Source organism: Pecten maximus, chromosome 18 (genome assembly GCF_902652985.1).
Source record: "Pecten maximus chromosome 18, xPecMax1.1, whole genome shotgun sequence".
Classification (NCBI taxonomy): Eukaryota; Metazoa; Mollusca; class Bivalvia; order Pectinida; family Pectinidae; genus Pecten; species Pecten maximus.
The window spans coordinates 6,574,764-6,589,950 of record NC_047032.1 but is presented as its reverse complement, the minus strand read 5'-3'; the positions used below and the strand labels follow the sequence as shown (position 1 = coordinate 6,589,950).

The following is a 15,187-nucleotide window of genomic DNA, read 5'->3' as shown; positions in this document are numbered from 1 at the left end:
TACAACAGACACCCCCCCCCCCCCCCCCCCCCCCCCCCCCCCCCTTTATGGCTCCATCCAGGAATGGTAGCAACAAGGTTTCTTGCGCGAAAGTAGATACCCATGAACTAGTTAAAGGAAACAACCGCAAAATATAAGCCCCATGGAGTATGCAGTATACAAAACACAGATGCGTTCCAGTGTCACACACATGTTAGTGATTCTAGGTGGTTATCTTGATCTGAGAACATTAATATGAACACAGATCAACTTTGAGCTTTTTCCACACTCTAAATATATAACGATTATTGTAATTTGTCCTCATTAAAAACAAAATTACTTACCTATTAATTCATTGAGACCGGTTTAGTTTTGGTCTTATCATTTGCTTCCAAACCTAAACCAACCTCAGAAGCTGGGAGAGTATGTATAAGCAACACCTCACACTGTTGTCCCTGTTGCCATTTCATCAACCCAGTATCGACCACTTAAGCGATTGTTTGTCCAGCACTCTATAGCCCCATTTGCTATCTAATGGGACTAAAGACAACTATAATGGGACGAGACGAATTGTCATATGATCTTTTCATCCATATGAAATGGATTTTAGACATTTTTTGAAACAGACCATTAATTTAATCAATAAAGATACCATGCTGTCATGAAACCAATACAGTATGTTTTATACATTTACTGCCCTCGTGTAGGGAGACATGACGATTTATTTACCCAAGGCATGTCATATTTCGGTTTATTATACCGAAAAACAGAATCAACAAAAATACATACATACGTCTGCCAAATGAAAGCGTCTGTCGTCTGCCATGTTTGATCAACGCAGATTGGAACACCTTATCACGAACAACTAGAAAAAATCACGCGAGGGGCTCCGCATGGGGAGACATGAGAAATTGGACATGACTCAAGGCACGCGAGGGAGACACGAAGTGTAGTCTCTCTGACACGTGACGGCTCTTAACCAATCCCTGACTGCGTTATATAGTTTAAGTATAATAATACAGAATATAACGTCGTCGCCCAATTGTGTAGATGTTTTTCGGCATTGCCGTATAATATACTTTTGGCCCCAGATATGACGCGACAGGTGGCGTTTCTGGTCAAGATGAAATATGTGAACGGTCAATGTAGCGGTAAATACAAAATGCAGATATCCAGTTAAAAACGAAACAAAATTAAGTTTGAATGCAAGCTGAATAAGTGGATGTATCTTTTCAAATGACACATTAATGAAATTAAATTCCTGATTGAGATGCAGTCTTATTATCACCAAAAATGATTCAAACTGATATAAATTTTTTTATCCGTGCTGAAACGCATTAGTTCATTGATTTATTTCACCAGTAGTTTTACATCATAACCACGAGCATTAAAACTATTTCTTGTTTACAATCTATATATGTATGTAGACCAAAGGCGCGTGCTAATGTGCTGGTCACCATCTGCTCTCATGTGTAGCGTTGATTAACCCCAACCCTCAGGAGTGACAATATTACATGGCCTGATGCAAGACAACAAGGCTCGATGTTTGACCGAATCGGCAGAGATGCTGCAATCGATACTCGATCATGCAAAGGAGTAGATGCATTAAGGGCCATTTTTGGCCCCATCTTAGATCTTTTCAATGTTATACTGTGCATACATGGATATATGAGATTTATAAAAAATGCAGTTTTAAAGAATTTTTCCTTCACGTTGTCTAGCAACAGACCTGGAAACCCACCTTGTTTATACAGTATATACAGTCTATTTACACATTTTAGTGATATTGAAATGTGTACTACAACATCTTATATTAGTTGTTAGTTCGAAATGCTTTATACATTCCAATGAATATTGTTTAGTTTTAAAATATCTTTGAACATATGTTTACTTTAATGTGACCAAACAAGTTTTTGAGTTTTCCTAGCAACGCATTAACAACGAAAGTTTCTCCATAGCAACGGTATATGATTTCTATCATATGGGCACAGAAAGTGCATGTTTGATGTTTCAAGATGATTGATGAAAGTACAGTAAATATAAAGGTAGCAGAGACAACATATAATTGATATTTCTGTGTAACCATTTCTTGTCTTAGCAACCAAATGTTCCCATAACAATGGTACACGAAAAATGCAACAATGGAGACCCTGGTGTTGGATATTACAAGTTTAACACTCATATGTTATAAATAAAGATACAAACACCAATATCACACAAAGGATGGAAAGAAAACATTGATCATTTTTAAATATGGTTTGTTTCTTTCTTATTGTATTGGTATTATATTTGTCGTTTTACTGATAGGACAAAGAACAATTAAGATTCAGTTTTACAATTTAATCAATATACCGTAATCAATAACCCTTACGATCCATGTAAATCGTAAAGGATATAAAACAAAACATCAAAATGTTCATTTGATAAAAACAATATTTAAGAAACACAATTCATTAACAGAAGGAATCGTCACCTGAGATATAATGCATCCTTCTTTACTTCTGCTGTTAGACTGTGTAACCAGTTACAATGTACCTTTAACTATCCGTGGTAGTGCCACGTTCTCATCGGAAACGTCATTCGAGACACAATTTTGCCTTTTTATATGGTAATAGATTCTAGTACAATTTGTACTTTAAAAAGTGAATTGTTTTGTGTTAACAATACTGATTACCAACGTTGTATATGTTGTAAAGAATCGTGAACTGATTGTTAACATGCCTCTTAATTTGAATCTAGTAGTTTTATTTGGACAAACATTTTCTGTCGGAACAGGAAACATAAATATTTATGCATACTCTGAAATGTATTCGTTTCTTCGTGGCTCTAACAGATAAAAATACCCCCCCCCCCCCCTTTCCCCTCCCCCTCCCCCAACACATGCACACACCCTTTACAACCCACACATTCTATCTCCCACCTTGACATCCCTCTATGGCTCTCAATTTAACCAATATCACCACCGTCTCCTTGTATGTTGAGAGTCACAAGCAAGTACTATTGTGTGTTACAATTAATAACCATACGCATGGTCTTTCTCTGTGCAAACGGGCCAGTAGAAATTGAAAATGCAGAAAGCAAGGAACTTACATGGGAAATATACTGGAGGGAAATTAACACTACAAATTAGATATCAATAACTGTTTACATTTTGGAAGAAAAATCACACGTGTTGCAGTGGAGACATTTAGTAAATGATTAATGATATTTGAACTGTTTGGTTTGTTTGTTTTTGTTTAACGTCCTATTAACAGCCATATGGTCATTTAAGGACGTGCCAGGTTTTAAAGGTGGAGGAAAGCTGGAGTACCCGGAGAAAAACCACCGGCCTACAGTCAGTACCTGGCAACTGCCCCACATAGGTTTCAAACTCGCAAACCCATGAGGTGGAGGGCTAGTGATAAAGTGTCGGAACTGAACTGTTCAATACTTACAATATGCATCAAACATACGATATTAGTATTCGCGCTGTATGGCAAACTAAGAAATTATCCGTGTATTGTCAAATATAGTGCTAACTAAGCATTTTGTTTATTTAATTGTGACTGGACATCTCTTAATTACTACCAATCAAGGTATTAGCTGAAAACCTGCGCCCTCACGCTAGGTAAACAGGCCACGAGAGGTGTCGCTTTCGGTAAAGTTGAAAGGATTTGCAGTCCGGTCATGCTGAATGACGTGATAAGCATTCATATTCAGTCAAACAATCAACAGGTGTCCAATTAGTGATGGATAATTTTGCAGGTATATAGGCATATTTAAAAGCAGACATGTTGATATTCTGACCTAATTTTATCAGCATATTATATCATCCATTTTTTCAGTAGTGCTTTCGTAAACGCAACAGGTTATTTAGACTATGCTTTCAATGTATTAAACGGAGCATTCATTACAATAATATATCGATAGTTTCCGATTCAAATAAACATATAACTATGCGGAGACTCAACATTTACGTGTCTAGCCTTTATATACAAATCTGTTTAACTTTAGTGTCACAAATGATACGTGTACTGTTTCGGGACCTATAGCTACATAATGCCCGAGCGGAAACCATCAATATAATCGCGAAATGAAGAAAGTTTAACGATCAATTAACATTGAATTACATAAAATACTATCATTTTACTAACTAACCGATGGTTTACCGTAAGTCAATGAAAACAACAATCTGGCCGTTTCTTCAGTTGAAGCATTAAGAATAAATCATGTTTTCCTTTTATATTTATCTGTACTAATTTTAAAAAAAACCCCATCATATGACAATTTATACGGTACATAACGTGTGTCAGTGACATTGGAACATGGACATTCATTCTCTGTTTTCATTCTAGACTCCGCTTACAACATGACTTCCATCAAAAGATAAAAAAAAAAAACAAGGCAGAAACGATCGATTGACAACCAGAGTAACGGAAACAACCATCAGCAAGAGTTCAGATGAAGGAGGTAATCGTATCATTGTTCTGTTGATAATTTTCCAATGTCACGTGACACTACACGTGACCGGTACCATAGAGGACATGGCCCGATTGGTGGACGATTTATTTGCCAATTGTAGTCGAGAAATACGCCCGGTCATGAATCATAACCACCATGTGTTGATAAACACGTCTTTTTCTTCTTCTCTCAATTCGTGATGTTGATGAAGTGTCTGGATCTATAACTTTAACTGGAGGACTCGCTATGATGTGGAAGGACTTCAGGTTGACATGGAATCCTGAAGACTACGATGGCATATCGAGAATGATGGTGAATTCTTCAAAGATTTGGTCACCCAATATTTTTCTTGTTTCATCGTCAGCTGATCTGGAAAAGTTTAGTCTACAAGATGTTGATGCCAGAATATTAAATATTGCAGTGGAGTCTGTGAGCCCGGGGAAATGATCAGATCTACCTGCACAGTGGACATGACAAACTTCCCTACTGACTTCCAAACGTGTCACTTAATGTTCCTACCTTGGGGGTATCTCCCTACAGAAATACAACTCTCATTTCTACAATCATTTATCAATTTGGATGACTTCGACGAAAATGGCGAGTGGAGTGTTGACAGTACAACGGTGGAAATATATAACAGTCGCAGCTACGAAACAAATCCTGCTGTTTACACGATCGTTTTGAGGAGAAAATCTGCATATTTTGTGATCTCGATGGTCGTACCAGTGTATATCCTTTGTTTCCTCAACCCGTTTGTCTTTCTCTTGCCGGCCGCGTCTGGTGAGAGGATTTCCTTCACTATCACCAAGTTCCTGTCTCTGGCAGTTTACATGACACTTGTCGGTGACAACATGCCGAAAGTTTCCGAGCCCATGGCGGGTATCTCCTACTTTCTACTGGTATCAATGATCTACAGCTGTGTGTTGATAATACTGACAATATTCACTCTCCGCTCGCATGCCAGGAATGATGCGAGTCACTTTCCAAAACGGCTGAAACAACTCGTGCTGCTGTTGAAGAAACCAAAAAAGAGTTCAAGTGCAATTGACTCACATACTCCCTCAGATAGGACTGAAAATGGAAATAATTCTGGACAGAACGCCACACAGAGTTATGACATCGATTCGGCGGAAGCCACGAAGAAAACCCCTTTTCTGAATAACCCGACGGATCTCGGAAGAGATGACATTGTTGATTTCGTTGACAAATGCTTTGTTTGTGATCCAGGAAATCATGGTTGTTGGGCTGATTTTTGGGTTTGCATGTGAATATTACAGATGATTATTTTTTCATTATATTTAGAATTCACACGCATTTGACATTAAAAAAAGGACAGTTAATAAACGTGATTAAAAGTTTTAATAGCATTTGCTTTGTCATGATTTGATTCTGGTTAGAAAAGCAAAAAAATGGAAATTTCTTTAATGAAAGCAAATGGAATGAGTAGGTTATTAAAAAAAAAGATCTGAAATTTTGTATAAAGTCTTGAATTTATTAACGTGGCCATTGTATGATTTATTGTTTCTATTTCGGTTTTTCAACGAAAACAGTATTGACTATCAACAAGTAAAAGTCTAAAAAGAGTGATTTGTTAAGATATAATGGTTTATTTTATAACGTAGCCACTGTAATGTTGTATTTAAGTCTTTGAAAAGGGTGCTATACATATTAGTTTCAAAGTTTCATCGTCTATTTCAAAAAATTCATTTCATTCGCTTCTCCCTGTAGATATAATATCATTTTTACATGAAATATTGTAAAATTCCTTTGTTCCGATCTGATGACTTAAAATATTTCAATATGCATCGGATATATAGGTAACTTATTGATGTATGTGGGGTATCATAGCGTAAGATATTCCTAACTACTGTAATAATTCCTTGATAGGTAACAAAAGCTGTATTTACACCAAATTACACCAAATCAAAAAGGCCATTTATAATTAAAACACCTTTACAAAACCATTCTTTTTAACAGATACCCTTATTAACTACCTTCTGAAACTTACTATACCAAATAGGATACTTAAGAGTCATCTATATTGCAGAATAATATTGAATTTCAAACACGAATAAATATCTAAACATTTGCACAGAAATAGGCATGTAATATACTAAAATGTTTGTTTGGACATTTTGTGTCTTAAAATCACGAATAATTTGATGTAGATGCTAACAACTTCATCTATAGAGTTACTTTGTGGTAAGATGTAGCATGGAATAATTCTCAACGCTTCCAAACATGTTTGCGGGTGAAGTACTGCATTGGGTATTTAACAAAACTGAAAACCGTTGTAATGTAAGATTCCATTTCAAAAGTATACTGTACTCGTAATGGAGCCTAAGTTACCTTGCACTTTTACACTCCAAGGACATACTATCTGTGTATTTCACCTATACATCGCCCAATATTAGCAAATCCAATGGCAAAATTTATTTACCTTAAAAAAGTTCAGAGCCATTTCTGGAATTATCATAATTACAAAAACAAAACAAATTGTTTATCCGTTTGTCTGAAAGGAACTGCTAGCAATATTTTACCTAAGTATTGATTATAAATACAAAAAAATCATTGACACATGTACCTACCCCCTCTGAATTGGTCTATTGTAACATAGGGTAGATGAGTTTGCAACACTGAGAGTTAAAATCTAAAATGTACTTTTAGAATTCAAGCATAGGCGTACCTTTGTAAATGTCATATGGTTACCCATAGAAAAGTATAATTTCATACGTGTTACCTGTTTTGAGATAAATGTTTTTAAAACTTTCTACTTATTCTCGCTGTAAACGAACCAGCCAGTTAGGTTTATTAGGAAGAGTTGATAGGTTTTTGTGAATACACAAGTGTTCCATTTTCAAAAGAAACACACATAAAACCATAGCTAATCTCGCAACACCCTGGTGTTTGTATAAACTATTTCAATAGCAAATAATATTTACTGGAAGTCTGGTCATGAACCTTCAGATAAATAGTTAAACTGGTGAGTTTAGGGCCTTTTTTTTTTAAAGAAATATACATCTTTTACTCCAAACTCAACGGATTAACATTGTTTCCTAAAAACAGTCTTCCTGCCATGTCTAGAGTTCTTTATGGTATCTAATAAGAGTATCTTTGATGTTTGAAATACCTCCTTATATGCCATAATTGTGTGATGCATTGCAAAACAGCGTATTCAAATTTGGCGGGAATCTACAGGACAAAACAGAAACATTATCTATTTACTGTAAATCACTTAGATTTTGCAAATACATAATTTCGCGAACGCTGATCTAGAAAAGATTTTAAATTCGAGAATGATCAGCTATTATAGAGTCTTGGGCTCTGCAAGACCCATAATATTGGTACACTAACCTATATGTTAGTCGCCTTCCCAAGGTGTCATTTTCATACCTATAATCACGACGGATTTGATTTCGCGAAAGACTAAAATTAACGCTAAAATAAATAACTCTAATATAGGTGATTTACATTAATCCATTTCCATGAGATCTTTAAAACATGTACATCTTTCATTATTACATTGTTTTGATTTGCGTCATAGTTTGTAGAAATATAGTCACAAAATAGCAAAATAAGAAGAATTAAGCTTTTGAGTGCCAATTCGCGGCTCCGACCTCGCTCACTGTCAACTATGTATTCCCTCGCCCCTGACAAAAGTTTACCGAAAGTGTAAACGTCAATTTTGTCGGCAATGCCAAATAGAGAATACAAACCAGAAATGTAAATATAATTAAGCGAATGCCGCCGTTTTGGCAAATGTGGGCGGACTTGTTTTAACAAGTCAGCATAGTCCCCTTCCCCTTTTTTAAACCATTTTATTGACAAATGTACCAACATTTGACAAATACCTCTGACAGCTTGCAAAAAAGATCCAAAGGGACAAACTGCAGCATAGTGCATTGGTTAAACATACAGATTGAGAACAAAGATGGGTCTCTTTCAACTCGATTCTGATCGTTGTTATCTTAATTAACATCTATATAACTGACTGACATAATGGACAAAGATAACAATTAGCTCAAGTAGGATGATAATGCATGCCAGAAACACAAGCTTGAATAGAGACAATGGATGTCATAAGCTGTCGAAAATCAATAAAAATATGAAGCGTTCCGTAATTTCCATCAAAACATTAAAAGATACCTTCGGCTGGCTATCTGATGAAGCGGGGTAGCTACCTGACAAAATGTTTTCCAGGAAAAAGAAAACCTACGGATTATATGATATTTTTTCAAATCTAAGTTAACTTTTTGTGTTTCCCTGGTGTACTATCAGGTACCGACATTGCTGTCTTTATCCAAAAAATAAATTGAATATTCAATAGTGCGTACATATTAAGTAAAAAGAACTCACAAAATATCTAAAAACACTTTTATTAACACTCTTCACATGCCAAAGCAACACATGTCAAATGTGAGAGCTAAACATAGTCCCTTAATAGTGAGAACTTATGCTATATTACGTAGCAGATACCCCGCGAGCAAAGAACCGGAGTGAGCTACTGCAGACTTTAAATTATAAATCCATCACATTTCGGCTTGTGTGGGCAATCTAACGAAGCGGGCAGTACACAGACATATACGGTATGTATCCGAATCGACTAAACAATTATGTTGACATTTCGTACATTGTTTACACTTAAATTAAAGTGGGTAAAGTGTAGCCGATTAGTCTTTTTGGATTGACTGTCAACACGTACATATCTATATCAAGATTTATTTCCAAGATCACGATTCCTGTGAAAGATATTGTCTATCTGAAGAAAAGATTTTTCAACACTACAAACACAAACCTAGTTTCCATTTTTTAGAACATAACATAACACGGATTTGACATTGATTTTCATTGCGGGTATCGTCGATGAAGCCGAAAGCGCTTGACCTTCCGCAACACCTGGTCATAAATTTACTTTGGTCTTTTCTATGTGTCTTTTATATCTTGCCAATGCGTAGAACTTGAAATCAAGGATATAAACAGACTCGATATTTAAAGAGTTGTTCTCATTATCATGATTTCCGTGACAGATGTCGACTGTTGATGGAAAAATTCTCAGGGTTTCGAAAGACGCATTCTCTCACGGAACACCTGGTTTCAATCACCTTGTATTATTGATATTGTTGAAACATATCCAGATATGTATTTACTTATATTACAATTTTATTACCGTATTACTGTAAATCACTTATATTTCACGTGGGATATATTTTCGCGTTAATACGCGATGAAAATCAAAGTTTTCGCTATTAGTTTTTACAAAATCACTCTATACACATCACTATATCACCAAACAATTAGCCATTATGAAAAGCTTCATTCCAGTGGAACCAAGTAATAAAAACTATTGTCGTCGACCGAGTTGTGTAGGTTGTTTAGCAACTGTACAGACATAACAAGTTCAGTATGATATGATCAAAAGCCTTTGTAGTCGTTAATGGATATCACGTATATCATTGTCTGCAAGTTTCAGCTTTCCTTTACATTGTCATTAAACACTATTAATTATTGGGAACATCTGACATGAAACGCCAGAATAAACAATCTAAAATGATTGATTATCAAACAGAGTTAATGTAGAATAAAATCCGAAGGGAATAATTGAGTTTTATTGTTTCATACTAGAGTTGTTTTCAATGTTTTATTTTCTCGGATTTGACGGAACAGGTATTCAATGCATCCTATAAGAAATAAATGAAAATTGAATAAATGAAAATATAGATCAATTGATCATAAATCAATTAAAATAGATGAAGCAAGAGATTACTGACATTTAAACTTAATTTCCAAATAATACTTTATAAAACGAGTGAACAAGAGTTATCATGACACCCACTATATAAATACAAAATGTATAGGTCAAATTATGTAAATCTAGGTCAAATGCTAAAAAATATAGGTCAACCCAAAAAAAAAAAACTTCGTAAAATTATATAAATGTATGTCAAATCCTGAAATCATTACGTTCTCAAAATGAGAATCGTGGTCATTCGGCACACCTCGGCAGATTCTGCTACCCCACACCAATGTAAGGTAGCAGTACCTGCCGAGGTGTGCCGTATGAACCGGGTTAAGTGAGACCGGAACCACCAAGTACATTAACGGGAATCAAATAGTCTGATTTCCTATTGTATTATGGAGTTAGTCCATGTGTACACTTTTTGGACGTCAATAATTAAATAAAAACAAACATAAATTTGCATTATCTGAACCAACGACAAGTATACCACTACTTATCCAAAAATCGATTTTCATAACTCTGAGGCATAAAACCTACTGATGATCTTGTACAAACATTTTTTTTGTGGGAATGGCTACTGAAGTGTCTTTGATGAACAGAACACTGCGAGTTGCTATGTATATTTAGATAGCAATTAGTGTGCATATTTGCTTAGGTCCATTAGAATTGGGAAACATTAATTAGATGAGACTAATGGGACTATATCTGTCCAACATCAATAACCACGTATATACAGGTAACGCAGGGTAAACTTATAACACCGAGTACGGCGCATAGAGGTGGATAACAAAACCGGGCAATCAACTGAGGTAAGTCTTGAGATTATGAATTCTTCAATACTAATTAACTTACAGTATTCCTTATCTTCAAATATTCAGGTTTTTGGTGATTGATAACAGTCGTGAAATAATGATTTTTAAAAAATACTATATGCCTTACAATATTCGCTGTGTACAAATATTCACGGTTCGTGTGGAACCTTGAAAATAACCACCACAATGTTATTCAAACGTTTGTACCATGTAACTATCTTAACATGACCATGATTTTTTCACGGATATTTTATCTGTAATAGTACACTTTTTAATATTTTCCGAATTTCTTGTGGTAACTAATCAATATACGATTTATGATACTGTAAACGAGAATATTTATGCGGAAATGTTATGCTACAGATTTTCCTCTCAGGAAGAATTGCGCCTTATTTACTTTCCCAGTACTACTTCTATAACGAAATGTTGTACCAAATCACCCTCACGTCAAACTGTTAAAATTTGATAAATCACCTAACTTACTGTACGTTGGAAGTCGCAAAGGCAAAATTCGAGAAATGGTTCATTTTCTTTTTTGAATTCTGATGTACAATGTACATAGTAACCATGGTAACAATACTAAGATTAAAATATCCTGTAATATTCCAATACTTCCATAATTATAGCTATATACATATACATGTATGTATATTTATACATGGGAGAGTGTTATGGTCAGCGTCAAATAATTAGGAAATACCATATCTCCTTTATGCAGTATAAAGTTATATCCAGTCCCTTTGTTCCTGCGTTGAGGACGTGACATTACCTCGATTTGACCTTCATTTACATGTCGTTGAATAAGTAGAAGACGCTTACCCTGTCGATACACCTGGTCTTATTCTCCTTGTACTTTTTCAATGACCTCATTTGATCGACTAATGTAAGAATAATTATTACACATGTCGATAGTCTGTGTTTAATTAGGGGATACATCGCTTGATAGTTGTAATAACCATACATTGTGTTTTACTTAACTTCAGTACTCATATCAAGTGTAACACTCAACCTGTGTACAATGATCATGTCTGCAAAATTTCATGGATACATCTGAAACGCTTATAATTCCAAAATGCATTAGTGCATTGATGAATGTTTTCAGGTTTCCGTTAAACACTCTTTTACGAATACAACGCGTTATTCACTAGTTTATGATTGACACATGAATCAATATTTATTCTTTTCAAATCACCATTGGCGATTTTTAATTACTTTCTTTCTTCTACAATTCAACATTAGTTGCGGTTATAGATTAATTGCTAATTTAATACAATAATTCTTTTTTCAGGTTTCCGATGACATAAACAACTTTTATCATTTTCTCCCGACAAATACTTTTCATTAATTGCATACTATATGCTAATTCAATTGATTGATTTTTTTTTCAGATTTCCGTTAAGGATTTATTTTCGACGTTTTGCAACGCTTGAGGCGATATTCATGCATACACAAATCCCTGAATCAGGGAATATTTTGCCTAGAAAAGTATTGATAAGAGAAAAGGTGAAAAATGAGACGAAATGGAGTATTTGTATTGATTTGGATTTTTATTAATGGCAATAACAACATGTTTAGTGTATCAACTTCCGGTACAATGGTGGACTTCAAAAGATTAATGAGTGACATGTTTACAAACTACAGCAAGGAAGCTAGACCCGTTGAGAATTTCAATGAAACAGTTGAAATCCAAACGGTATTCTGTCCTCTTTCTCTTTTGGACGTGAACGAAGTTTCTGGGACAATTAGCTTGAGCATCATTTTGTGTATGTACTGGAAGGACCCCCAGTTGGTGTGGGTTCCCTCAGATTATGGGGGAATAACTGAGACCATGGTTAATTCATCCATGTTATGGAAACCGTCGGTTTTTCTAATATCGTCTGCTTCAGATCTTGAGCCGATTGGTTCCGATCGATTTGACGCAAGAATAACAAGTAGTGGCGATATATCCTGGTGCCCAGGAAGAATGATTACGTCTAGCTGTTCCATCGATATGACGGAGTTCCCAACTGATTCACAAAACTGTTCAGTACTCTTACTACCATGGGGGTACTCCAGTGCTGAAATCAAACTCTTACCACTAATGTCAACATTCTATATGAAAATGTATAGCACCAACGGAGAGTGGAGCTTAGACAAGTCATTGGCACAGGAATATTTGGGGATGGGTCCTGAAGTTTCAATTATCGGTTTTAGTATGATCCTGACACGGAGGTCTACATATTTTGTGATATCCATGATCATTCCTATCTATTTGCTTTGTTTTCTAAACCCGTTCGTGTTCCTCTTACCGGCGGCGTCGGGTGAGAGGATTTCCTACACAATCACCATGTTCCTGTCTCTGGCGGTTTACATGACCCTTATCGGTGACAACATGCCGAAAGTATCCGAGACAATAGCGGGTATTTCCTACTTTATCCTCGTATCTATGATTTTCAGTGGTGTAATAATAATTCTAACGATATTTACCCTTCGATGCGAGGCTGTTGCAGAGGTGGACAAATTTCCAACATGGCTGATAACCTTGTTGAAGAAAAAGAAGGCGATTCGACAATTCAAGATTGAATGTAAGAATGACAGCAAAAATATGACTACACCAAACCCAGTGCCGTCACTCGGTACTGAAAACATCTGTTCTGTCTTCGAGGAGGACACAAAGGAAGGACAGCCGGGGTCCATAGAAATGCACTACCCCGAAAAGATTGACGTCATGAATTTTATCGATATTGTTCTATTTTGTATCTCCCAAACTATTGCCATTGCAATGATCTTTGGATTTTCGTTTGGGTACTATAAATAGAATATCTATTAACTCAAATTTACTGTAAAGTTTTATATTTTCAAGGACTGCTGTTTTCGCGGAATTAAATTCAGGGAGATGAATGCATTAAACATTTAAATCAAAGACAAAATTCTGGATCATGATGTGATTCTCACGCTCGTGTCGATGTTAAAAGGTACTAGTTCAATAATGGTATTTAAGAGCCTCTGATGAAAGATCATCTACATCCAAATTGTCCTTAGTTTGGATAAGGGCAACGGACTGTCCAACATTTTTTTCTGTATATCTCGTGCACTGATGTAGTTACATTGTCTCGTTTTATAAAATGAGTGTGTTTTTTAAGATTGGTAAATATATGTTAAATAAATTGCGTGATCAAACCAGTTCTGGATTGTGATACTTTTAAACTGTGAGCATGTGCTGCACTGACCATTTTTCGATGAAGGTGTAAGAGTGTAGTCGTCAAATTCTCATACAGCGGAACTTCGTTAACTCAAACTCGGCTAACTCGAATATTACACTTTACTCGAAGTGCTTCGTCAGTCCCGGCCAAATTTTCTGTTTATCTGAGGGGGAAAAAACTCGGAAAAACTCAGATAAAATTTGGTCCCAACAATAAAATTCCTACTTAAAATTTGAGTCTAACAACGATTTGTGGTTAACGCCGACATTTTTTAGACATATATCGTCACTTCAAACCTATCGATTATATTACATGCTATTAAAAGTGTTTAATAAATTAATAAAACAAATTGTCTTTGGAACCGTATAACAACAACTCTCGGTGATAAAAAGTACTGCTGTACCTACATCAGTGTACATAAAATCTTGACCTGTTTGTGATACACGAACGAGTTTTCATTTCATATCAAAAAGTAGATTACGTGGTAAGAACTTGCGAGTGTGTAACTTTGAAAAAGAGGGATTCGAATGAGTTAAGCTGGTCTTAAGATACCTTGAGTATATTTATACATGCATGCGTTTTCCAACAATTAAATGGCGTGTAAATATGTATTTGTGTGATACGAGAGCTGATTGATAAATTGTGATCGTCGAATTGAAGGAGGTACTCAAGGATGTTCTTTTTAAGTCCTACTGTTCTCTGACTATAAATGGCCATGTGCCCAAGGACTGGTCTCATTTTGTTAGTTTATATCGACGAGGTAGCACTCTTAAGTAAACAAGACAAGCAGCTTTTGCAGAATGAACAAATCGGTTAGGGTTAGGATCTGGTGAAAGAGTCTGTCATTGCCATGGCTGCCATTCACGATTGTGGCTTTAAATTTATTGAGTATCCGCCTTATTTACCTGATCTCGCTCCATAAGACAACAGCTCTTCCAGGCACCCCAAACCCAACATACAGTGGATAACTTTTGAACAGCCAAGAAAGGGAGTTCTATAAAAGTCGCATTGAGGCCCTTAAACACCGCTGGCAAAAG

At 35.7% G+C, this 15,187-nt stretch overlaps 2 protein-coding genes across 2 annotated transcripts; both read left to right on the top strand.

Annotated features, from left to right (window-relative positions):
• Positions 1 to 4,611: 4,611 nt before the first annotated feature.
• On the top strand, positions 4,612 to 5,742 carry LOC117316998 (neuronal acetylcholine receptor subunit alpha-3-like; the record flags this gene model as incomplete). Its single annotated transcript, XM_033871776.1, is given in 2 exon segments — positions 4,612 to 4,861; positions 4,864 to 5,742. Coding segments are annotated over 2 exon segments (1,074 nt in total), but the record flags the coding sequence as incomplete, so codon positions are not given.
• Positions 5,743 to 12,562: 6,820 nt separating this feature from the next.
• Positions 12,563 to 13,765, top strand: LOC117316997 (neuronal acetylcholine receptor subunit alpha-3-like). Its single transcript, XM_033871775.1, has one exon. It carries the CDS (start codon positions 12,563 to 12,565, stop codon positions 13,763 to 13,765), a length of 1,203 nt encoding a protein of 400 aa, XP_033727666.1.
• The last annotated feature ends 1,422 nt before the right edge of the window (positions 13,766 to 15,187 follow it).

Bases quoted from the DNA above. Each gene is read 5' to 3' on its own strand.
- LOC117316997 (XM_033871775.1), top strand. From the start codon at position 12,563: ATGGTGGACTTCAAAAGATTAATGAGTGACATGTTTACAAACTACAGC.